Consider the following 26,666-nt stretch of genomic DNA (forward strand, 5'->3'; position numbering starts at 1 on the left):
AACTTTTTTCAATATTTTCACTTTGTTTCTATCTTTGATGATAAACCATACTCATAAATGAAACTTGTTCCTATCGATCTTCATTGTCATGGTTACTTTTATGAATTTTTCTAGAGTTTCCACTTTCTTCATATATCTTCTATCCTTGACGTAGGTTTGATGGTAAGTAAACACCGAGGGTAAAACAAATTGTTGACATTGATCTGTCATTGATCAAGGATCTCTCCTTGGGCCATCAGAACAGCTCCATATCTGGGGCATTCCTGAACTGCAACATAACCAAAGGTAAGATAAAGGACAATTACATCGCAAAGAAATATTTGATTTGAGAGAATCTTCTTGATAAAAACCTCTCTGACTGCTTTCTTATCAATGTCATACAATCCTCAAATTAGGAGCAACCTGTCCTGAAAGGTGACGAGCATCCCTGGACGGTGTCTTACTTAAACAAGGTGGGTCAGGGATCAGTGCAGGATGTCTTCCAGCAAATGATCATCACTCCAATGGAGGGAGCTCTGGTCTCACTGCAACACGTCCAACATGAACATGTATACTCCACTTGCGATTGGAATTCAATTTGGGCGTATTTAGCCCAGATAGATTGATTCCCTGCAAGAAAGGGAGGGTTAGTGTTTCTTTTCTATGTTTGTGTGTATCGTTCTTCTATCCTACAGGGGAGAAAAGTGTGAAGCTGTAATGCGTCTGGTAACACTTCTCCATAATAAGAAGAGAAAGAGATAGATACTTGTAGAGAAGAACAAATGGAATGAGACATGCATACATGATAGATAATCCATCTTCATATAAAGCATTTACAGGGACTACATAGCAAAGGTACAAAGCCACATGTAGTCCATAAGTCCAAAAAAGACAGATAGATTACAGCATCCCACAAACGAGGAACGAAATGAATATTCTAATATCACTTGTTACAAAGTTGTATCAAAGAGTGACAAAGACACTTAATGCAGTGGTAGAGTGAACCGTTCTAGACCGTGTTTCCTAAAACTTCCTAACAATAACAACTGCCAGAGCTCTATGAAAAATCTGCTCTTAGCAAATCAAATGTAAGGATTTCAATAGCTTACAACAATTATCTTTATCTTGTTATTGATAACAACTTTTATGAAACAGGACCCTGATGGAAGAAGATGCATTTCAAAGAACAAAATCCCTAAAACCCAAGGCAGTGAATCACTTGGGTTGAAAAGTTGAGAAGCATTGAATGCAAAGACACTATGATGTTTAATAAGATCTCAAATGTCTTTAGTCCTATCCATTCCTTGTCACGTACCCGTTACGCTTGCCACATCAAATGCTGACTGATGACACTCCCTCTATTTGTCAAGTTTTGTGGTTTATTGAACAACTGTCCTCCCATGGTTTTCCATCAAACCACCAAATAGTAATACGATCTATTATCAATCCATTACAGCCAGGTTATCCTCTATTCTTTCTTGTTTTTAATTCTTAACTTTTTGTTCTGGAGAAAATCAATTAAAAGAACATAATCCATTATGGAAACATCAAGGCTAAGCTTGACGGTTACTCAAATCAGGCCAATCTTTCATCATGAGCCAACAAGGTGTTAACTCTATGGTAGAGTATAGGAGTTAATGCACAGATGATTTATGTTTTTCTTGTGCAAAAGACAACTTGCCTATCAATATTTAGTATAAACCAAACTGAATTCTTCAATTCCAAATTCCATTGCACTAGAACAAAAAAAAAAAAAGAAGAACAAAAATTATTGTCCATTCTCTTTCGTTCTTATATTTTCCTAGTCTGCAAACATGTAAAAGGAAATAGCTCATCTAACAGATTGTAGAGTTCATGTGTAAATGGCCCTTTCTCCAAATCCCCCCCCTTTTTTTGGGGGGGGGGGGGATTCATGGCCAGACCCAAGCTCTTCAATTGTTTTGGACGACTAATTATAAAGTGAACTCAGCCAGCAAATAGTTACAAATAGTATCCAAATTTCACCCCTTTTCTTCTTGCACAGCCACTTGAATCCAAGGATCTCCCTTTCTCTCCCCTTCCCCATCAACGCAACTAAAAGCCTGTCAGGAGCCGTCCAAACCAATTACTGGTTCAAGCTTTCATTTCACAAAACTCTCTAAGAGCAGGTGTCACGTTCTTCGAGCCAAAACATTCTAAAACAATAGCCAAAGGGATCACTGTATGATGAGGGATTGCAAGACACAAAAACAAAGGAAATTACCAGCCAAATTTTAACAGAAGGCATTGTTTAACAGTTGTGTGATGATTTAACTAATGAGAAGACATTAATATTCATTTAATATTTGGGCAATGAGGTGTAAAGAGATACACAAAACGTAAACTAACAAATTGGCATGTATACATCATATAAGAATCAGGGATGACTAATTATTTCATGACAACTGAGTGACAAAAAAGAAAAAAATTGTAAACATAATGAAAAAAATGGATGCATAGCTGACAGACATTACTAGAAAGTCTTTGCAGTTTTATTAGGGAGTGACATCATTTTGAGAATTATGGTTTCATACAAAGTCACTTTAATACTCCATTTCATTTGTGTTGGCTGCTGTGACAATAGATACTGTAGGTTACCAATTCATTTTCATTTATGGTCTATTTGTAATGGGCAGACCATTTGACTTGAAGGACTGTACAAGACGAACATAACAATACTTCAAATAGTGGTATGGTGTATATCTATCATCTTTATTGTCTTTTTGTGCAATCAATTGGTCTTTAATAGACAGAACCCCTTGTTTCTAAAACAAATCACAATTTCATTTCTTTCCCAGAGTTCCGAGCAGCTGCCTAAACTTTGACCTTCTGCCGATGTATGCCGTTTAAACCAGTGGAAATAACTTGGCAGAGGAGCGAGGCTCTCTGATTGGTCGATGCCGCTAATTACATTCCCTGACTCGGCAGGATACTTTGACCCAGGAGGTAAGGGGGAGCTACCTAGGGAAATCAACCCAGTTACCCCTGCACGGAGTAAAAAAAAAAGTTGGAACCAAAATACTCCTACACAACGGGGAGCCAATTTGATGAGGACAAAATTGGTTCTGCTCTAAACTTTGACAAGAGTAAGCTACATGAGAAAGGTAGATGTATAGTTATTTATAATTTCTTATTTCTTTCATGGAGCTCTTTGTTGGTGCTATTGGCATGTTACGTTATCAAAACTGTTGGTAAAAAAGAGACATGGTTCAGACTTGACTCAAGTAGCCAACATAACTAGAATAGATATCCATGTAATACATTCTACTTGTGTTGCAACTTAAACGTAATTTCAGCAATGCAGAAAAGCAAACAGGAAAAAGAGAAAAAAAGAAACAAATAGTAATATCATCTGTCTGGAGCCAGAAGGGCATTAGCTATATATTTCAATCCATAATTATTGCCCTTGTTGCTTTGAACAGACAATATGAAGCTAGGAGGTACAGCTATAGAACTAGTAGTCCCATATATTCAACTTAATGTACCCAAACATGAAAATTCAGACACAAATTTGATGTTATTGGCTACCCAATTGCAAGGCCTGATATCTCTCCTGTCCAAGTACGGTGTAATAGGGTTAAAACAGCCTTCCTCGTTTCATCGCAAACTATAAATCAGGCATCAGGTTTAAGTTGAAGAAGTATTCCCTCTGACAGCAATGTCAAAATTTTATGACATTGCATTGCAGGAGGAGCATGTTCATACTGGCAAGAGCAGAGCGAAATATGCATGTCTTTTCCCTGATTAACTTAATGTGAACAAACCCCAAAACATTATGCTGATGTATGCCTATTTAACAATGGACTGGCATGTGTGCGCGTGTGTGCGCGTGTGTGTGCGTGTGTGTGTGTGAGAGAGAGGGGTGAGAATGAAAGAGAGAGAGAATGAAAGAGAGAGAGATTCAAATTCAAAGCCACTTTTTAGTTGGCCGAGTACAAAGATATTAATCTCTTCTAAGAAAAACGGTCAGAATTTGGACCACGTGTGAACAGACCCAAATCATGGCCTCCTCCCCCTGCCCACAACCCTTGACGGCCAATAAACAATTATCCATTTCCTAAAATGGTATCATTTACCTCCTGTGTTCCCTGTAATAAACATTTGGCAATGGGGGAAACCCATTCCATCCTAACGACATGTATCAATTGCAGCCCTGCAGATTTAATAAGCACACATTATAAAGCAAAAGAGAGATGGACATTTGTCTTGTATTTGCTATTATAGGTGAATATCATGTATCTTATTAGCATGTATTCAATGAAAATCAAATGAAATTTTTTATTTGGACAGATATCCAATAACATGTAATCAAGATTGCATTGTCATTATTGAATCACATCCACCTGAACATTTTTTAAATTTTAAATAAGTCGTCTTTCCTGAGGGTTGTACTACAAGATCAGTTCTGCTTTTTTTTTTAAAGAGCACTTTCTGAGAAAAGAAGAAGAAATAAATGTACTTATAAACTAAGATACCATCTAAAATCATTGCCTCTGTTAAGAGTTTATTTGAGAGCTTGCAGATGTTATCATCTGAATACCGTAATTCAATTAACAAGAGAAAAAATGCATTAAAATTCTGCTCAAATATCATGTAATTGTCAATGTCCTACCCACTCAGGTAATAAAATCTTTCTTTTCAGCCTACACAAAAAATAAAACCGACAGTTTGAGATTTAAACTTTAAAAAATATAGAACCCCCCCCCCCCCCCCCCGAAAAAAAAAAGAAAGTTAATTCTTATTTCACTTTTCAACAGTGATCTATCACAAAAGAAGTAGATACATGTACACCTATCTTTCAGAATGAAAATGGAATGTTGGAATACATTCTTTCAGAGTTCACAGTCCGGCCACTACCTTCACATCAGCATCAGATAGCCAACTGACCACAAGCCCCCACCCCCCCCCCTTACAGCCCATCCCCCTTTATATCAGCACCCCCAAACAAAGCTTAAATAAACACACAAGTTTAATCAAACTGGTTATCATCTTCCTCCTTCATATGGCATAAATAAGCTTTTCCTTTCTTTTCTTTTCCTGTTTACTCTTCTCCTAGCGAGGGCTGATAGGCGATTTATGTATACCGTGGGACAGCTGTGTATATAGTGACTCCTGATAAATCAATGTTCAGTACACAGGAGGGATGGCCCTGTTCACAATCAACATTTAATTATTTGGTTTTATGATTATAAGTAGGAACCAGGCATGACCTCATCATCAACATCATCCTTGAAAAACTCGAGATGATGATGTCGAGAATGATGATGTTAATGATGATTATATGGTGATGGTGAATTTTGTGATGGTGATGATTAATTTTGTGATGGTGATGATTAATTTTGTGAAGGAGATGATGATGATCATGGTGATGAAATATGGTGATGGTGATGATGAATTTTGTGATGTTGATGATGAATTTTGTGATGGAGATGATGATGATTTAATGATGATGATTTGATGATGATAATGATGATGATAATGATGGCAACAGATAACATGCTTTGAGCAGTCACCTTTAATTTGTTAGTTTTTCAAGTGATTTGTACATCTTCCAAATAGAACATCACAGGATCAGATTGAATTAATGTTTTGTAAATTCAATCTCCTTCATTTTTTGGAACACGAGCCTTTCACATTGTGGTCATTATTTTGCAATCTGCTAAACAGTCGCCATCATTACCAGTGTGAACACATCATCTGCTCTAAAGGGCAGATAAAGACTGGTAATGGCAGGTAACAAATCAGGAGTCAGGAGTCGGCTATTCATCAGGAGTAAAACAAGGAAAAGAGAGGAGCTCGGCGGCCAACTAATGGAATCTAAATTAGCATTACGAAGCAGCGTTCAGAAGAAACATGATACTGTTTAAACTGTAATACTTTCACCAGAAATCTATTACCGGGAATTTTGCAAATTGTTTCGCAAATTTGAAAACATGTGAAAATGAGCTAGCAATGAATGTAAAAAACATGTATTGTAAGTAGCCTGGGTTAAATATTGAGAAAAGAAATGGCAAGATGTCTGGTGTCCGTCATTTTAAATTCAGATTATATCTTAAATTCATATAGAATACATGGATGCTAAAACATGTAGAGATACAGGTATTCCAAAAGGGCAACTTTTCATTGAAATGCATGATACTATGGGCTTAATATCATTACTAAGTACAACACGGTTTGATAGGGGATATCCAACTATTTCCATGGAGCCAATATGGCTATTGAATTCTATTTCTGAATACATGATTCAAATCAAACTGCTTGAGGTCTTTTTCATGTTTGTTTTGTTTTTTAATCAGAGAAGCCCCTAGATTGTCACGATAACAAAAGCCTTGAACCAACTATGGTAGGGAAAATGTCCTTGCTTTTTATACGCATATGCACTCATAAATTCACAAATTTTTTAAACACGATGTGTGCGGTGCGTTGTCATGACATTATCATTTTAGAATTGCACGTCAGTAGAATATAGAGGCAGAAGTGAAGAAAAGGGACAAAAGATAAGATGTTTATATTGATTTGATTTGACATATAAAAAAAACCTGGTGCACTGTTGAAATTCCTGACACAATGCGATCTTGATGACCTTGCTGCTCAATAGGCGTGATGGATTAACAGAGAAGAATCGACCAAATTATCCCAAGTACAGGCAGGTCATGTACATAAATGCCACAGCCAAGTTAAAAGTCTGATTAACTGTAGCCACCGCTGAAACTTCTGGGGGGTGTTTCACAAAGATCCTAAGTAGAACTTAACACTAAGTTGGACTTAAAAATTATGGACAGCCATTGGAGTCTTAAAATGAAATATATTCAAAAGCAGAAATTCAAGTATTTTAGACTTTTTATAAATTCAACATCCAGAACATGAAATCTCCTTGATGATAGACAATATGAATGATTTGAATAAACAATTAATGCCTTTCAAAATAACTTTAACAAAATATTTTCAAAGATGCTAATGGCTTTCCATAATTTTTAAGTACAACTTAGTGTTAAGTTCAACTTAGGATCTTTGTGAAACACCCCCCAGGTTTCAAATGCAATGTACAAAGAGACAATGCAAGAGATACAGAGGAAAGGAACCAATCCTGACATAACCCACACTATTTTGCACGACTTAGAAAAAGAGTTTCAGGTAAATATGGCAATGGATGGGTTAAGAAAAAGAATCTAGTGTAACCTCAATCATCTTTCATTGCGCCAAGGCTTTCCAAGAAGATGCCTGTGTTAAGCCCTACTCAGCAGCCAGGCCTCCTCAGACGGACGACACGCATTTACAACATATCCCTGCGCTGATTCCACTTCCAAACTCTCACAATTGGCTGAATTGAATTATTTGATTTGTCAAACTGAGTGGGAGCAAATTGGTAGAGACAACGGTAACGTCTGATGGACTTTTCTTCATGAGCTCAGCAAATTTGGGTCGAGTCGAAGGAAGACGGAGACAAGATGAAGATAGACGGCCTACATTTGCCAGACCGTTCTTACAAAGATGTTTGTACTTGAACTGAAAACAACATTGACATTTTATTTGCAGATACATGTACATATATTTGAGAGAGAGAGAGAGAGAGAGAGAGAGAGAGAGAGAGAGAGAGAGAGACAGAAAGAGAGAGAGGGAGTGAGAGAGAGCAAGAGGGAGGGTTCCTCATGCTTGGTGCAGAAATATGATATTTTGACATATAGAATAAGAAAAAAAATAAGAAGATTTGTTTCTTTATTCTGGGGACGTAATCAAACAGAAGCAAGGAGAAAAATTTGGATTTCAGCTAGATTCATTTAATGGATAACATGAAGAGATTCAGAACTGATGAAATGACATGATATCTATCTGAAGGATACATCTTTCCCACAGAGAAGTAGGTGATGCCTTCAAATTGAGAGTGTTCTGCTTTTTGTGACAATTCTCTTCTTATTTCTTGCTTGCCATGCATAAGGGAGGGAGCAACAGGATGATGTACATGTAGATGGAGATAGAGGGGAGTGTGAGGGGAGTGGGAGGGGGTGACAGGAAGAAGGAGGGGAGGAGAAGAGATGAATACAAGGAAGAAGGAGAAGTAGAAGAAAAAGAACCAAACAAGAAGAGACGGAGAGAGGAGAGAAAGAGAAGAAAAGTGAAGATACATAATGGACAAAGGTTGAGGAAGAGAAGGAGGTGTAGAAGAAGCAGAAAAGAAGAAAACGATGGTGATGACAAAAACAGAGGAAAATACAGGACATATACATGTAGAATACAAAAGGGAAAATCCCTGGTTTGGTCCTTTCTTCTAATTTTCTTGAAAGCCTGGATGCTAGGGAGAACTTATTTCCAGTGTCAATATCCAACCACCTTAATTATCAGTTGTTTACCAGATAGTTTACATAGTCCAGACAAAATCCATCAACGTCACATACTTCTAGGTTTCTGAGCCCCAGGTTCAGCTTGCTTATACTCTTTTCACACTGGTTTTGCTTAACCCCGTACTTTGCTTAGCCCCGTCCTATCCTTAACCCCGGACTATTTTTTTGGCTTTTCACACTCGCTGTTTTAAGTCCCGTACTATAGCGCCTATTCCGGAATAAGAAAATTCCAGCTGTTCTCACTGCATTTCGTTAACCCCGGATATCGTGTATGTTATGATTGGACATACTTCGCATCTGGCCAGCTGCGATATGCTCCATTGCGTAGTACCGGACTATTTTTTGTTTCTATTCTCATTCATTTGCTTAGCACCGCAATTGCGGGGTTAGCAGGAGTTAGCACCACAATTGCGGAGTTAGCCCTGCTATTTTGCAGGGTTAGTTAACCCCGTACTATAGGTGGGGTTAGCCAACTTTAGCCCACTTTGGTAAAAACCAGTCTGAACAGAAAGTGGAATAGGCTTAACCCCGTACTATAGGTGGGGCTAAGACCCCCCTTAACCCCACCTATAGTACGGGGTTAAGCAAAATATTGCCAGTGTGAAAACAGTACTACTCTCATTTTCTTCCATCATTTATCTTTTATTTAAAGGTACATTTCAGCCTTAGGATTAACCAATACTGATGCATCATTATCTTAATTGAAAAGCTACATGATGGCTCTTTGTTTCACCTTTTTAAAAATCATTTCCTTATTTCACCTAGAAAACAATCGAAACAAGCCCAAGTGCAGCCAACAGGGGAAAATTGAAGGAATAAGTGCTCCTATAGGAGAAAAGTGATTTATATTGATGGGAAATGCCGAGGGAAAAGAAAGGCCGACAGGCTCCTGATTTGACATTTTACAAGGCTGCCGATGAAAGATGTGAACTTGTGAGGGGGGGGGGTGCAAAATATGCGTAAAGTGAAAATGATCTGATGGAAGATGGGAGCCTGGAGATATATGCAGAAAAGGCGATGGGGTGGAAAGGAAATGTTGACCAGATATATTTCGAAAAGTTTAAGGGAAAATATTTAATGGTAGAGGCCTCGAGTGATTGGAAACATTTAGGATGGGCAATACTGTATATAGTGAGAGAATATCGATGAGATGAAGATGGAGAGAGGAGACAGGAGAACTGAATTTAGGAAATTGAAAACATCAGAAAGAATGAACAATGTCTTAAATTGAAAGAAACAATCAGGTAAAAGAAAGATGGTGCAAAAAAAAAAGTGTCTGCTGAAAAAACAGAAGGACATGTTGTACAGGGCCTCTCTTAAAAAGCTTCCAATGTTTTTTGATGTAATTATTATATTTTTAATGAAAAATAACATTGAATATCATTTTGCAACTTAACGTCCTTCTGGCTTGCAGCAGAAGATATGAAAAGAAGAGGAAAATTAAGAAAACTTGGGGAGGGAGGGGAAAACTTAAGATGAAGGCTTTTGATTTTGTTTCCTTCTGCACAAAAAAACGTCCTAACGATAAGCTTTTTTACAAACCCACATAGAGATGATGCATTCATACAGTGCGAAACAAGCAGATCAGATTGCTCTAAAAGCGTCATAAGTGTTCACTCTTTGTCAACTAGCATCTTGGTGGGACCCTATCTACTTGCTTCTTACTACCAATGCATCACAAAAGCAGTGTTTACACAAGCCACCACTGAGGCTGAGTAATTAGTAGAACTCTTCTCTTCTCTCATAGATTCAATTCAATTTCATTTTCTATTATTTATTAATGGGAACACAGCTCGGGAGTGGAAATCAGAGCTAGCTCTCAAAAAAGAAAAAGCATCTATCTTCTGGAAATATGAGCAACGAGGGTCCTTCAGACGTCCGCAGAAACATTCCATCTAAAGGCTAACGTGGACATGCGTGGGCGGTTGGGCCGCAAGAGCCTGAATCTATAATCATTAAAACACCCGGCACCCATAATGATGCGTGCTCCTTTGTGCCGTTCTAAAGTATGAATCGTAAAAAATTGAAAGCCAGGGTTATTGTTTTATTCATCCGTGGTTGGTTCCTCATCATCCCAATGTGGGGAAAACAACTACTGTGATGCGAGACCTGATTGCAGATACAAGATATCATCATGAATTCAGTCCTCCTAAAATACAGACTGATATTGAAAATATTCCAAGGGCAGAGAGACAGAATGGCAGGACATTAAACATTTAAGTCCTAAGATGAATTGCCTCGCTAATCACATTTACCCATTAAAATTTGATTAAATATTCCATTAAATATTCCATTACAACATCTATAAAGAATGAGCTATAATTAATAAAATATAAAGAATGAATTTATTTATGTATTTATTATTATTATTATTATTATTATCATGAGTACTGTGATTATTATCATTTAATCTTTTGTTGTTGTTGGAGGGGGGGGGGATTGTCCTACATATATTTGTCTAGACCTCTAGGAAGACCTTTTGGGTAAAGCTATGAATATGACAATGGCATGAGATTCACTTTACAGTGGGAGAACACAAGATATCAATTAACATAATGGACAATTAGATCACATTAAAGCCTCAATATATCTATTCTAAAGACTTGGAAAAATCATTGATCATGTTCTTTCCCGCTGGGGCACTGCAGACACAACTATCACCCTAAGACATGAGGTGATTTTTTTTTTCCTGTCGCAGCATGAACGAAGGAAACGGGGGACTCCCCCTCCAGTCTTGAGCCTTGTATTTCTCTCCCCAGTCCTGGATCAGTCATCTATCATTTGTATGAAGCTAGAAGGGCTTTAATCAATACACTGTAAGACGGAATGAACACCCTTCTGGCACTCAACCAATGACATGCTGATCTATCAGGAAAGTGTGGAACGATATCCTTCAACCCTCCCACCCTCACTTTTCATTGAATATTGAAAAAAAGTAAATCTAGAAATGTAAATTTAGCAAATTTTTTAACTTCTTCCTCAAAGATTTCAATTGAATGGCAGTTAACAAGGCAGTCCACTATTAAACAGAGGTCCGGTGAATGTGGCTCCCCAAACTTAGACTCATGCCCCTCAATAGCAATATTAACACAGAGGCCTGGGCATGAGGACCCCCCAACATAGCAATCCGGACCCCCAGTGGAAAACAGTGTGGAACCCTGAATGGCGATGCATATGTTAGTGGTATTTCAAATCAACTCCTGTAGATCGGCTCATTGAGGATTCTGAGCATGTTTGTTCCCTACCCGTAATTGATTCTATTGAGTCTACAAGTCTACAATCGTTTCTTCTTCATGTTCAAGTCTAGAGCAGCGTTTGCACATCGCTATCATCTTTCAATTCAACGTTCTGTACAGTTTTCCTGATATTTCAAAAAGCAAGCAAATATCTCAAAACTCAGCAGTGAGAACTTACCTCTTCCCTTAATATAATTTCTTTTGAAGGAAGACATTCCCATCCCCCCCCCAAAAAAAAAAAAAAATCACAGATGAAATCATTGAGAAGATCGAGACCCATGTGTGTGAATGGTACTCTGATATCTCTAGGGTGAGCGATTGGAGAGTCTACCTCCCTCTACCGTGAAACCAAAGTCAATATGACTGCCTGCTAATCAATGCCTTCATCGACCGACGGCTCAATCCGGCACCGATGGTGCGAAGCGGGCGCAACAACCCATTCCCAATTGCACAGAAGCAACATTTAAATTGAGTATTCTGGATCATGTTTTCACTCAAAACTTTAGGGACTCCTACACAAAATGACCAGTTAGTTTGAAAGGCTGTGACAGACGCACTTGGCATGTTGTCAAAGTTTGCGGCATTTTTTCTCCTTTCGATTAAATGTGACAGAAAGATGAAAGCGAGAGCTCCAAAAAATATCATTTTCACTATTCAGAACAATGCAAGGATTCATGCTGTGAGCGACTAAAATGTACTTTCTTAAGCTAAAAAGACAAATTCCCCGGGAAACCTAGGAATGTGCAACTCCAGCCCCACCCGATCATCAAAACAAATTATATTCTGGTTCACAGCTCTGAGGTGTCATGTGTCATTTCTGATCAATTAATAATCTTTGGCATCAAGAAATATTGTTCATAATTGTTATCATACATCTTTGGGATAACCCATCAGTAAAGAACATTTCCTGTCTGCGATCTTTGCTTGTTCACACTGCTCTTCCCAAGCATTTTGAAATACTTAAGGAAATATATAGATCTAATAGCTTCTATTTCAACTTAATTAGCCAACTGCTCCACTTGATTTAAATCAGCTAGTACCTTGTATCAGAAAATAAAAAATACACACATGCAATCACACACTCAAGTTGTGAAATTGCATGGGACCTCAAAAGGAACTTGAAAACAGGGGGTTTCATCTGACATAGACCTTGAAACAACCTCTAATCCTGACATTGAAAATGAGCCATTTAAACATACATCTGCAACAGGAGCTTTTTCACTCCCAATTACAATCCTTTGCCAAAAAGTTGTCAACTTAACTATCTCTCTTTTATCCTTAAAGGGGAAATCCACCATGATATTATGGTTTTTACAGAAGCAGAACATTGAGAGGAACAGGCCAGTGAGAATTTGAGCAAAACCCAATCAACAATTTTGAAGTTGCAATCCATTAAACACAAATTGGCAGCTCTGTGACATTAACTTGCGAGGTTCCCTCCAATTTGCTGTGTACTAAAAATAATCAGAAAATTCCATTTTGCCAAAACAAAATGTTCAATCATACATGCACTCTAAAAATTGGAGAGGACCTTGCAAGAAAAGTCACGGTGTTGTCGTGTTTCACTGATGACAACTTGAAAAATCGAATATGGCTCAAACTTTTACCTATTTGGTTTCCTTGTATTTCTGCTTTTATCAATACCAGCTAACTATTAGGGTGGATTTCCCCTTTTGTACAGTTTGGGTACCTTTAGCAATTGGCAAACTCCCAGCGGCTTAGTGAATGCTAACCCTGACTAGGAATATATTTGGCGAATGTCACTAAATAATTGAGTGGTAGGTTGTTCAGAGCTTGCCCCAAAACCTAGGTGGTCGAATCTGAGACTGATGATGTGGTTTTGGGAAATAAAAGCCACTTTTTTAATCTCTGTACTTAGTTAGGCTAATACCATATTCATGGGGAACAGTGAATGCACAGTGTATTGTATTCAAGGTAAATGTATAATGTTAAAAATAGGAGAGGCATTAGGCTAGATAAATGACTTAACAGATAATACAGATTAAAGGCTTAGTGCAGACAAGGTAAGGGATAGTACAATTGAGGGATTTGCATATACACAATAGACCTGGGGAGATAAAGGGAGAGGGAAAAGAGGGAAAAGAGAGACAGGCTAGGGGGATTATTGTAAACCTTGTATTAAAAAAGCCTTTCAACTCAAGTCAATGAAATATATTTTTTGCAGTTAGGTATTAAAGAAACTTTCAAGAAAGCTCTAATCTAAATTCTATTTCAATGGACTTCTTAGCAAAACTTCAGCCTCTTTATACAGATAATCATTTCCCAGGCCTCATATTATTATTACAGCTCTTAATCTATTTTTTCATGGTTCTTACACATCTAATTGACTGATCAATGTAACTGTTTTTGTTTTAATTCAACCTCATTAGCTGTGTGATATTGATCATGACATCCTGCTTCCGTAGAGAGCAATATTCACGGACGAGACACAAAAATAGGCACTGAAATTGTTGTGAGAGCTACCGATGTTTTACAGAATGTAATGCAACATTGCCATGCTTCCTGAGGATGTTTTGATTACAGGATTTAGTTCTGTGTACTCTGTGCTTCTCCCATTACAGTGTATGATGAGAGCTAAAGAGGTGTTATTGCACATCCTTCATAACAGAGTTAACGCCCTTCTGGCTCTCAGCACTTAATGCACTGTGTTAGGCCCAAATCAATCAATTTTTTTAACTTCAAACTGATTTTAAAGGTAACACAAACTTTTTGGGGCAAACTTTTAAAGGAAAATCCAACCTTGATGGTAAAATATTCTAGAGGGAAGCAGACAAATCGGAGAAGCAGACGGGTGAAAGTGGGAATGATATCGGACTAAAGATGAGGAAGAAGTGAATTTTTGAAAGTTGTAATCACGATAGGTATGAAATCTTAAAATTGGCTGAATCGGTATTGTCTCTGTGATGTAGAGGCATGCAACTTTCCCATTTGTTTCAAGACACAAGATAAATAAAACTTCACATTTTCAAACATGTATGATTCCGGAGGGTTTAAGCTCAGAGGACCTATAATAATATGCTGTCTATAATATATTTTGAGTAGTGCCCCAAGGGAGAGGGAAAAAACAGGAAAAAATGGTACTAAACAGTTATCCACGACTATGTCACAGTCTACTGACCAAACTACCAATTTGGGATTTACATCTACTTATAGATTTCATATTTTGAACATTCATAACTCTGTTATTAAAGGTCCGAGTTATTTCATCTTTCACCACTATGTGAATCACAACTTTCTGCTTTTATTCAATTGAATTTGTTACAAAGGATGGATTTCTCTACAATGGGTGCAGAGTATGTCGAGATCTGTATGCATGGGATCCATGTTGAAACCTCAAGACTGCTGGACTTCAGAGTTTTAAAAATGTGAAGGCCCATGTTTTCCAAACTTCTGTAAGTATGGAGGTCTGATCAGACTGTATGTATCATGTGCGTTAGTATTGCCTCTTCAAACAAAAATTTCTTTTTAATTTTTGGGTGGGCCGTTTCCCAAGGACAATGCATTGTTTTGCAGGGAATCTAAACAAAGACAGACATCCCAATGCAATCAGGCAGCCCACAGTGCTTTCCATATGGGGGTGGGTTCCTATCACATGACCTGATCACATGACCTGATAGCATGAAAGAAAGCAAGGTCCTATAAACAATCAAAATGTGATGTAGATAAAAGGATTCAACAAAAAACATTTCATCAACCTTTAATCAAATGTCCTATCTTATAGCCCTGGACATAAAACAAGAAACTGTGTTCTTTAAAAATAAATATCTTTCTTCATTGGAGTGATTACAATCCCTAATTTATACAACTTATAAGGAATAAAACAGAGCATCTTGTTTTTGACATCATTAAAATGACCCCTGTAATGTGGTATGAGTCGCTGTTTTAGCATTGGAAAAGAAAGTTGTTTACACCTCTAACATGTGGTGAACATTGAATACTTTTTTTTTTATAAACCAACTTAATCAATAACCCAACAAAGCTTGATAAACCTTTCACATTTTCTTGATTGTTTGCCTCATTCCATCCCAATCTGTTACAAGGTTGTTTCCCAAGAAAGCATGATGTGGTTTCACACTCTGTTAACCATCCCACATGATCATCAATGAGCCCTACCCTACAGCCCATACGTGGCCAATCGAACAAATCAATACCGCTTTCTGCCACTCTGCACAAAGTCGTCCACAATGACATAACAGCTCCCTGTCCCTAACCCCTCTCCCCCTCGCCCACCGAGTACACCACTATTGATCCAGACTCCCCTGACTCACTGAGATGGAAGGAGTTAAGCCATTACAGCGCTGGCATGTTGCTAATTTCTTGGATCGCAACCCTAGCAGATGGGTGGTAGAGTACTAACAAGCTTAAAAATCAATTTTTTAACCAGTCTTTTGTCTCCCCCTCTCCCCTTTTCATTTCCCCAGTTAGAGAACAAACTGCTGCGCCCGCCCTGACGACCTGCTATCATTATATGGTAAATAATAGAGTGGACTGAGATACATTAGCTCTGCCTCAGCTGAATTAATTTCCTCATGTTGAGGTCATATTTTTGGCTCCTTCTCTGATTTTACCATTGCCACGCCGATTTGAATGGAACGGGGCAGGTGATTGTTGCCAATTTAAGTCAATAACTCGCACCAAGGAGATTCAGGCCTTGACATGTCATTTAATTACGGAGAAAACTCAATTAATTGTCGTCGATCAATACAAGATTGGTGGTAAATTTGGCTTAATTGTGGAAGAAAAAACTCAGTGCTGCTTATTACTGACTGATGAGAGGGTAAAATACAAGGGATATATATATATAATGTACATGTATATTGTATGCAAGGGAGCAAACATTGACAAAACACATTCTAAAAAGAACATGATGATGAATGTAAACTGATGGACAATGGGAGCAAAAAATGATAATAATAATGATGATAATGATAATAGAAATAGATAATGATAATAAAAATAATGATAATAATCAGACAAATTGTAATAATCATTTATCATAATATATAATTGTACTTGAAAGATTCCAGTGTATAGACAATTAGAGAAATACCAAGAGAGAAGAAGGAACTAATCAGGGGAGTTTGAATTATAAAACTCATATCATCATGTTGAGAAACATCACAATGAAATTAGCTTCCATAATATCATGCCGTTATCTGGGTTGTAATCAAGCTATTATATGTATAAAAATACATTTCAAGATATGATTTCATTTATGACTTCATCAGAAAGCTGAGAGGAAATATAAACATTCATCCTTTATTTGGCCACGAACTCGGTAACCCAGTAACCCGAGTAAAGTACAAAATGTTAAAGCACTGAGTAAGGTTATATCAATTACTCTCTATTCAGCAAATGATGAAATCGAAGTTTGAAAAGGGAGGACCGAATTTTACTTGTAAGGTGATAACTATTATAGAAAAATGTAGATGCAGAGCCTGTAAGATTTTTTATTGAAAGAATATTGAGAGGAAAAAAAAATCTGATTCGATTATTTCCCAGATTATGGAAGACAATATTACAGTTTTAGTTATTTTCTTTCCACATTTTATGCGAAAGTATGCCAACAAGGTCTCCCAATTGCCTAAGGTTGCGGCAAATAAAGCTCATGTTTAGGTCACCGACATATTTGGTTCAACCCGACCAACATGTTTGGTTCAACCGAACTAACAGGACACTAACATCGATCACAACATGAAAAGGATATTACAGAGGTCCTCTGGAGAATTGATCGATTACTTCTTGATTTGAAATCTCTGACTACAGCCTTGCATCATATCTCACACGGGAGAGAGGGAGAGAGGGAGAGGGAGAGGGAGAGAAGGAGGGAGAGAAGGAGGGAGAGGGAGAGAGGGAGAGAGGGGGAGAGGGAGAGGGAGGGAGAGAGGGAGAGAGGGAGAGAGGGAGAGAGAGGGAGAGAGAGGGAGAGAGGGAGATGGAGAGAGGGAGGAGAAGGGTATCGGAATGCATCTTCTGCCGCCTTCACGCTTCCGCAGCAGCGATTTTCATGGCTCCCATCGGGATCCAACCAACGTCATGTGCAATCATTTGCAACAAGAAAGCTTCTCAAATGCTGCTTTCATACTCCAAAGTAACAAGTACGTACGTGGCCTGAGTGCAGATTAAATAATCGGTCCTCGATATGGAGCTCAAAGTGTGCTTTTTCGTACAACAGCTTAAATAGATGTGTTTTTATGGTTACCGGTAACACCCAAGTTTAATCCCCCCCCCCCCCCCCCAACGCAATCACACTTATTATCCTCCCGTGCTATTCCAATCAGAAAAGCAGTGTCCCCAAGGCATACTTCCTTCTGGACATCATAATGCAAACGCATCATTATATATTTCGGGATAACCCCTTCCAGTGCAGATTCCCTCCTCGCACAACGTACCCACCAAAAAACAGGTCGACGTTAAGAGCCTGCATCAGCATGGCTTTTAGAGGATTGCGTATTTAAGAACAAAGACAATGGATATGTTTCATATCGCCATTTGGGCGAGGAGCATATTGTATCCAGACTCAACCCCCAGAAGTAGTGTGTATGAAAGCAGCATAGGAGCCCGATGTAGGACGAGGTACAGACAGGGGATAAGGTGTAGCAGTAAGCTCCAAGAGAAGTGCAATTTGTCTCAAGGATGGCTTCTTGGAAATCATAAGCTTTCCTCTTCCAATCCTGGAGCGAAACTCAGGAGAAGAAACCTTCATCGACATGTAATCGTAGAAAATATGGGGTCTACCCGAGCTGATATACATGTACTGCTGCAGACTTTGCTATACTTTACAGGACTCCAAGCAGAAGCCATTTTATAAATGGAAACAAGATCAGCTTAAGATGAAGACTAGAAGGACAGGATAGAGAGCAGAAGGGGGGGGGGGGGCTTTAGGAAATGGTATAAACATCACAAATGAAACTATCAAAGGTGCTTCCATTTGTCCCATTTTTTGTTGCATTGTTGATGAATCAATCTTTCAAAATTAGGGTATTGCAATAGATAGTTTGTCTTGTCAAGAATATCACAAGAAAGGCAATACCAGATTTGTCTGTAGGTTTAGCTAGGAGTACGAATAAAAGGATGAGGGGCGTGACTTACCGTGGGAACTAACAACTTCTTGATTTCTTCACAGGCCTTCTTTAATTTGAGCTCCGCCCTTTCTTTCGTGTCGTCGACTGTGATAAGTACGTGCAGTTCTTCGTTTAAGTGTTCCCAGTTTGGCTTTCCCCTGTTCATATCCTCCTGCACATGAAAAAGAAACAAAACAAAAGTAATTAGATGATGATGCTACTGCCATGTACACTGTGTATGTGTTGACTGCAGATGTGAAGGTTGTAGGTTCAATCCCGGGCACGGCACTCATGTTCTTCAGCACTCTAGGCGTTTTTATCAACATTGCTTATCTCAACCCAGGTGTAGAATGGGTACCCGGTACGGTAGGTACGAAAGTAATTGTAGTTACTTCAGTCTTGGGAGCGTCTGTAAAATGGCACCTGGCAGGAATGCTCCACAAGGAGTGGAGAATGTGCATACACTGCGTGCAGGCAAGCATGAATCCGATGACCAGGGTAATGATATTTCTGTAATCTACAAGTATTATAATTGCTATATAAACACGATTAATATTATTATCAAAACAAAGTGGGCATTATATCATTAAATTTCATATCGACATGAAAAGGGTATCTACATGTAAATGGACTTCTGGAATACTTGAAAGCCTTGGGCTGGAATATCTCAGGATTCAACTTATTGAGTCACATTCAAGAATAAAACCAAATATCTTAAATTCATTATCTCTAATTAAATCAAGGAGTGGACAGGCCTTGGGTAACTCTGATTAAACCATCTCCATTTGGGGTTACGTGTAAACAAAGAAAGAAGAATTGCGCAATACTATTTTTTTAAAGACATATAAATGATAGAAAAAGGAGAAAGAATTCAGCAACCTATAATGTACATATAGTATTTTCATCCGAGTTTGGGATGTTTCTTGTCTTTAAAATAACACTATTGAACCTGATTGATGTTGAAATGACAGAAATGGTATACAAACATGTTTGATCATTCTGTTTTCTTCATATCTGATTTTAAATTGAGCATGGGAAATGGTCTTACAAGTTTGATGCAATTTGAATAGCTCTATTTTCACTCCTTTCAAATTTGACCTTTTGACCTTGGGTGGCTGGTAGACCCCCTTGAGCCTGGCCCTGGTGGAGTAGGCACCTGTCAATGCCGCTTCAAATCAAATCAGGCATTTATCTTTCAGAAGTCACAACTGAATTCTTTCCAACTGATGGAAGAGAATTTTAAGAATGGTACACTCGAAGCTATCCCGCTTTATAAGCTTTCAGAAGGATGTAGCTTTGCCTTCAGACGTTTAAAGAAACCGCTTCCTATCCCGCATTGGGACTCTACACATGAACACAGACTTGGGTTGAATTTTGTAACCATCAGCCTGTTGCTAAGACTAGTTTACCTTACAATGACCTGACCTGAAGAGTGTTAACCCACCCTCTGTAAAGTGATGTGAATTTAAAACGCCCTTCTGGCCTCCACAGATGACATACAAGCTCATTGTCAAAGTCTCATAAATTCATAGCAGCATACGTTTTTGTTTTATTACTAAGACTTAAAATCACTGCCATAAGGAATTGGAAATACAGACCTTGGGGGGGGGGGGAGGGAGGAGGGTTAGGAAGATCTTCGATACAATTTAAAGTCATTAGGCTAACACTAATAACATATAGTTCCTACGATAAGCAACAAGACCATTGAATACTTCTCTACTTAAAAAATCCTTGTTTTCAAACCAGGTAAAAATCAACATTAATCCATATGAAGTCTGAGCTTATCAAAATCACTTCTATAAATACTGCATCACTCAACAACCCTCCTACCAACTTCCCAATTACCCTCTTAGGCCCACCCCTCCCTAAACCGTCACTCCCCCCCCCCCCCCCCTCCCTCCCCTCCCCTCCCTCTGAAGCCATGCCTTTGCCTGACCTCCGTGACCTCCCAAAATCCATCACTTGGCTCAGTTTGACTCCAGTCCCCGCCTGCCGCTTTTCAAATATCACTTTTCGCAATCGGCATTCCGCAATTTCATAGTTGCTACCTCAGCGCAGCATCTTGGCATGCCCCAAATACTGCCTGCAACATTCTTGAAGTGACAGCGTTCGTGAACCTGCGATACAACTTCACCCTGGCCTTCTAACTCATTAATTTGTTGCCTTTAAATGTCTTTCATGAAAGTTTCTTCTCCATATCAATCTCACCTTTAACAAGCACAAACATGTAGCCCTAATATTAAATACTTTATATTCACTATCATCTGTTAAAGAAACCCCACAGAAACACTCGTAACAAAAATCAATCTTTTCAAACAAAAAGCAATACAGCTGACTCGCATAAATGAAGAAAATACAAATCAAATGAGATTTGCCAACAGTGATTCTATGTTTATAATATTAAGGAAGAAAGCTCATAATAATTTCAAATAAATTGTTGTTTTGTTAGTTAAATCCCCCCTGTTTTTATACTAGGAACTTTTCCCTCCACCTCCAAACTCAAACTCTAGAAAAGAGTCACTTTCACACTCTCTCCTCTCTCTCTCTCTCTGCTTTGCTTCTCTTCTCTTCTCTTTTCTCTCTCCATCACTCACTAGCGATAGACACCCTACAGCTTCAATGGAAACTAACCAACCTATTTTTCTTGACCCCTGATTAATGAGTCAGCAATTGCTCACACACTTTCTACTGCACGGGACTAGGTACGGAATGAGGGGGTAACAAGAATAGACGAGGGGGGCGCACGTACAGGGTAATAGCTGCAGTAATTGAGAAATGCCATTTGTTAATCAGCTTTGCATTAACTATAGGAGTCAAAATCGAAAGCATCAAGTTCATTTTCATCCACATTGCTTTCTAGCCTCCTTGGTCCACCCACATATGAACAGCCTAAAGCTAACAATACTTGGGCATGAGTAGCCCATCTGAACAAGTACCCTCTTTGGAGCCAGTTCAGGGCATTTAACGCCGAGTTAAATTACAGTATGATAAACAGCCTTCTGACCCAAAAGGACAAAATAACATTGAGTATCTGCAAATAGGTGCTGCAAATTTGCCATGAACTCCAAATTAGAGGAGTAGAATAGGACTATATTTCAAGCTACATGTAGTCTCTGCTCACTCAGCGATTAGATGTAGCAAAAATAACTTGGAACTTTGGATGAATTTACCTCCGGGATTTACTTTGTTAATGTATTTCCTACAACCTTACATGTCAATCGCTAACTTTTCCTGTGACTGAATTTAATTCCATCCCTTTTAACTTTATGATAGATGTAGGTAGGCTTGTAGACCCCTTAATATTCTAGGGTTCACCGATTTTCAGTTACATTTGCATGTAGATCAAAGTGATCTTCTGCAGCACGTACGGTGTCAAGCAGGGGGGAGGAAAGGACCAAGAGTAGACAGTGGGAGGGGGTTGTTTATCTCATACTGACTCATGATGAGCTATGAGGCATGAAGCCTCTTGCATAAACTCACAATTACACTCCATCGTCCAAAACTTAAATTGATTTTTCTCTCTGGCCATCATTGTTTCGCGCCCCATTGTCTTGAAATGCCTGTGATGGTTTAGTTAGTATTTCACGTAATAGGCATGTTAAGGTCCTTTGTGATCCGACCTTTATTGAAAGTATTGATTTGGCAGCCTCGGGAGCAGTATGTTCTCTTTATTGTTTAAACCGCAATAAACATTCATCGGATATGACAAACATCATGTACGCGATCTCTACCTTACAATTATATTGAGGTCATGAATACCAACAGAAAGTAAGGGCAATGCACATGTTCACATGTTGAGGGGCCATCCATTTCATACATTCACATTCAGTGATTCTGCTCATTATTGACAGTAACTACACGTAGTTCAGGGGTCCCAAATGTAGGCATCCATTCCAGGGATTACACCTTCGATATACTTCATGTAGCTATCACCATACTGATGTTACCGGTATGCATTTTAATGATACTTCATTGCCCAAAACCAGAGCTGTTTTTATTCACAGCAGCTCTTTTAAGCATTTCAGGATAGTACAGAAGGCCTGTGTGAAATTCATAAGTTGATAGTCAAAGAAACGATTATGCTTCTTTAAATATCTCATTGTTGGGAATGTGTAATTACAAACCAAACCATGCATCCTCTCCACCCCCCCCCCCCCCCTTCAAAAAGTGAAATACCAATGCTATAAATGTTGCAAGGATATAATTTTTTTTTATTAAAAAGGCATTTTTCATCAAGGTTTACCACTAACAAACAAAAAATGAAACTCAGTATTTTGGGGTCACTTTTCTGCCTTGCACGGAAATATTTTTCTTCAAGGAAAACACAGAGGTGACATTCCAACGTGTCTGGGTCAAATTCTCTTATATTTGCCCCTCCAGAGCCCCCCCCCCCCCCCCAACCCACACCTTCTTATGAACACGTCATGATTGTACTGTCACTGATGCACAGCATGATAACAAAACAAGTTTAAAACAATTCTTAGGACACAAGTAGAAGTAATAACCGATTACTTGCTTACTATTTTTTTTTCTACAAGAAAATGTGGACAAAATAAGTACAAATGTATACTGCTTTTGTGGATATACCTCATTTTCATAGATAAATTTTAAATTCATAATTCATTCAACATTTCTTTCTGGCAAAACAAATTAAATGTTTGAAAAACACCTCAATATGCAGAGAACCAGGTTTAAAAAAAGTATGATATTTGGAATGAGCAAAACAAGAATATTCCTGCTTCATTTGGGACTCATATCCTGTTTATAATCCTGCTGCAAAGAAGTAAAAACAGTTTTATGGATATTTAAACCAGGGTTTCAAAAAGCCTAAATTGCTTGATAAGACGATTGTAGGTGTAAAACTCAGTGCCAAATATCAATCATGGATGAAAAAAATATACTTTTTAAAAATAATCTCCAACAATTGAGAGAGAGAAATGTTTACAGTTCTAGTAGCAGGGAGAAATAGTTGCATCAAAAAATTGTAAAGGTCAGAAATGATGGAATAGTGAAGTAAAAAATATTATCTATAATTCCCTAAAAGACACATATGTACACAAGCAACAATGATATTTGCTTCTTTTTCTAACATTTCAAATGGGGAAAGTTTTCTTTATATTCTTTAACACCTTGGTTAACATTAGAAGATAAAGCTAGCTATAAGAAATAGAACAGATCACTAGTCTCTGCTACCAGTACTGCTCTTGCTACATAACTTCAGACAATCTTATTTTCTTCGCCTCTGGCTAAGGATTGAAAAGAAGAATGAGAAGAAGAGCCTTTGCCTAGGGGTGTGTGTGCATGCATGCAAGAGGCAGTGCACCAGTATCTAGTTTTCTACTTTTCTCCATATCATTTGGAGATAGATCTATGCTCAATGCATCAAACTCTAGCTTAGTGTACATGCATGTTCACACAGGACTGTTGTGGTTTAAAACTCTGCTGTGGTTTCTGAAACCAGGAAGTTATAAACTATGATCCACTAGTTATAAACTATGATCCACTAAAAACCAAGAGGGTAGCACAAAAGGAATGAGGACCCCCTGCTACTCATAGTTATCGCCCTAACCTTAAGATAGGTTGTGGTTTACATACATGTATGACCCTACGTTTCATAGCAAAAAGGGCGCAAAAAAACTGACCTAAACAAGAACTGGCGCGTGAACCTCACTTGTGACACGAAAGATACCGGTAGCACACTTCCTCAGATATTTGTCAAGATTGTAACCCAGTCCCTATCTGAAAGCAGAATGCTTTGATATACCAGCATTGAGATGAGTGAACAGGGGAAGAAATGTACTGAAGGAGAAGAATGCATTCCATGTAATTTCTTTGGTGAATAAACTTTAGGCATGTTCGAAAATCTCTAATCTACATGTAGTAAAAAATACCAGCATATTTATCGACCCCCCCCCCCCCCCCCCAACCCTTCAAACAAATGCAGAAAACAAAAGAATAAAGAAGTGAATTGTCTGAAGGATGTTCAAGTCTATGCTACATGATACATCATAAACTTTCTGGCTTTCAGCAGACATACAAGAAAAATCAATACTTTTATCTACTTTTATTATTTTTTTTATATTCCCTTGAACTGATCAAAAAGACTGATGATGAAAGTAAAAAGATCCTCCCATGTCTATACAAAGAGAAATCTTTTTCTCCAATCATGTAGGTATCGTGTTCCACCTCCCAAGGATGGAGCTTACAGAAGCAATCATCGCTTAGCACACCACTTCTTTCTTCCACTCCATCTCTTTATGATACCGGTATGTCATTGTGGTCTGACTGATGCTATCCTGGTAGGTATCATCCATCAATCTCCTCTTCTTCTCCTCCTCCTCCTCCTCCTCATCTACCACACCAAGGCCTCCCAACATCCACCCTCCATCCATTATAAATCAAATCCATCTCATTCACTACAGATTTTTTCCTTCCCAAGACTTCCATTTATAAAAAGTTAAGCCTATCCTTTTACCATTTCTAATCCACACTTTTTTTCTCTAGGATCGTAAAAATTCTTTATTAAGTTCATTCAATGTTACAAAAATTGTTTTGTTAGTTCCAAGACAATATAAGAGAGGGTGAAACCGACGACAAAATTTTTTTTTTTTGGAGGGGGGGGGGGGGGATTAGTCAACTCAAGGAAAGGCAAAGCTTTCGAGAATTTTACCATTAAAGCTGCATTACAAATATAACAATTTAAACCAAACATGATTTTCCTTACAGATATCATTATCATTGGTTTTGCAACATCTCTCGCTTTCCTCATACCTGGTTGATAGTTTGTTAACGGGTGATTCATAATATAGGCATCCAAGGGCGCGTTCATGCTTGATTTTGACGGCCAGAATCAGGCATCTGTTACGCGTTTAGTTTAAAACACGGTTGCATCTTAGCTCACTTTTGTAGAATCACCGAAAAACGGGGATCACGATCGCCGATCGTAAACTCACAAAAAGATGCGTTTACAATTTGTAAACGCGTTTAAATGGGGTCATCGCACTGACCTCTAGTGGGTCTACGTAGCATGCACAGTGAAGGTTTGCGAATCCAGCTGGAAGACCAATTAAGGCCACACCCTGAGAATTGCCTGGGGGAGCCAGAGAAGTAAGCATGAACAGTGCATCGTGGAACTGCGATCACGATGAGCGTTTACGATGAGCGTTTCAGATCGCTCATTCTGCCTTCAAAATTTAAGCATGAACGCAGCCCTAGACCTTCACACTCATTCTAGCACCTCGTCAAAGCCCTGATGGAGAAGAGGAATTCACTGGGTATCTTTCTAATCACTCTATCACGAAATGCCCATCTGTGTATGCGTTTATCTCCCATCTGTCTATCAATCCCCATTAGGGGGTGGGGAATGCCAATGTCCAAGCTCACAGCTTCGATTCATCAAACCGAGAGGTCGGTGCTCCTTTCATATTCAAGCAATCAACAAAAAGGCAAACAAGGACTGTTGTACACATGAGGCGTGTCATCATCGGCTCGAGATTGCCAAATAGCCTGCTATTTCTGATTTAGGAAATAATCCCAAAGTTACAAATCGCGTCCTCATCAGCTCGAGATTCAACCTCAAAACTTGAAACTCGACCTTGAGATATTAGCTTGAGAAATTAGCTTGAGAAATTAGCTCGAGATATTTTGCTCAGCGTTAGCGCATTGTCCGAGTCTTCGGTCTGGTGAAGATGCATCGGACAAATAGCTGGATATTTTGCACACTATCCCAAGATATATTTGGATGACAATCCCGACCAAATATCCCACTAATTGCTACTTCGGTCTGATGAAGACGCATATTAGCTGGATAGTTTGCGATCGGGATAGTTCAACTAGCTGGATATTTGGCAATCTCGAGATAGTGAAGACAGGCCTATGTACACCTGTCCTGGTAACAGTTCACACCGGGCCACACCTCTACCTTGAACATACCCAACCCCCTTGACACCACACCGAGGCATCAACAAACTCAAAACATTCTTTTTTAAACCAGGAAACATTGGTGAAAT

The 26,666-nt window shown here is 38.6% G+C and overlaps 1 protein-coding gene across 4 annotated transcripts in view; it reads right to left on the minus strand.

Moving 5' to 3' along the window:
• LOC581568 (protein quaking-A) overlaps positions 1-26,666 on the minus strand; it is a 100,808-nt gene that overhangs the window by 26,682 nt on the left and 47,460 nt on the right. For all 4 annotated transcript variants that reach the window (XM_011682934.2, XM_011682933.2, XM_011682932.2 and 1 more), the window contains exon 4: positions 18,686-18,829. In XM_011682934.2, the coding sequence (XP_011681236.1) occupies positions 18,686-18,829 (144 nt within the window). The remainder of the gene's footprint in view (positions 1-18,685; positions 18,830-26,666) is intronic.

The sequence above is a fragment of the Strongylocentrotus purpuratus genome, unplaced genomic scaffold (genome assembly GCF_000002235.5).
Source record: "Strongylocentrotus purpuratus isolate Spur 01 unplaced genomic scaffold, Spur_5.0 spur5_scaffold_21, whole genome shotgun sequence".
Classification (NCBI taxonomy): domain Eukaryota; kingdom Metazoa; phylum Echinodermata; class Echinoidea; order Camarodonta; family Strongylocentrotidae; genus Strongylocentrotus; species Strongylocentrotus purpuratus.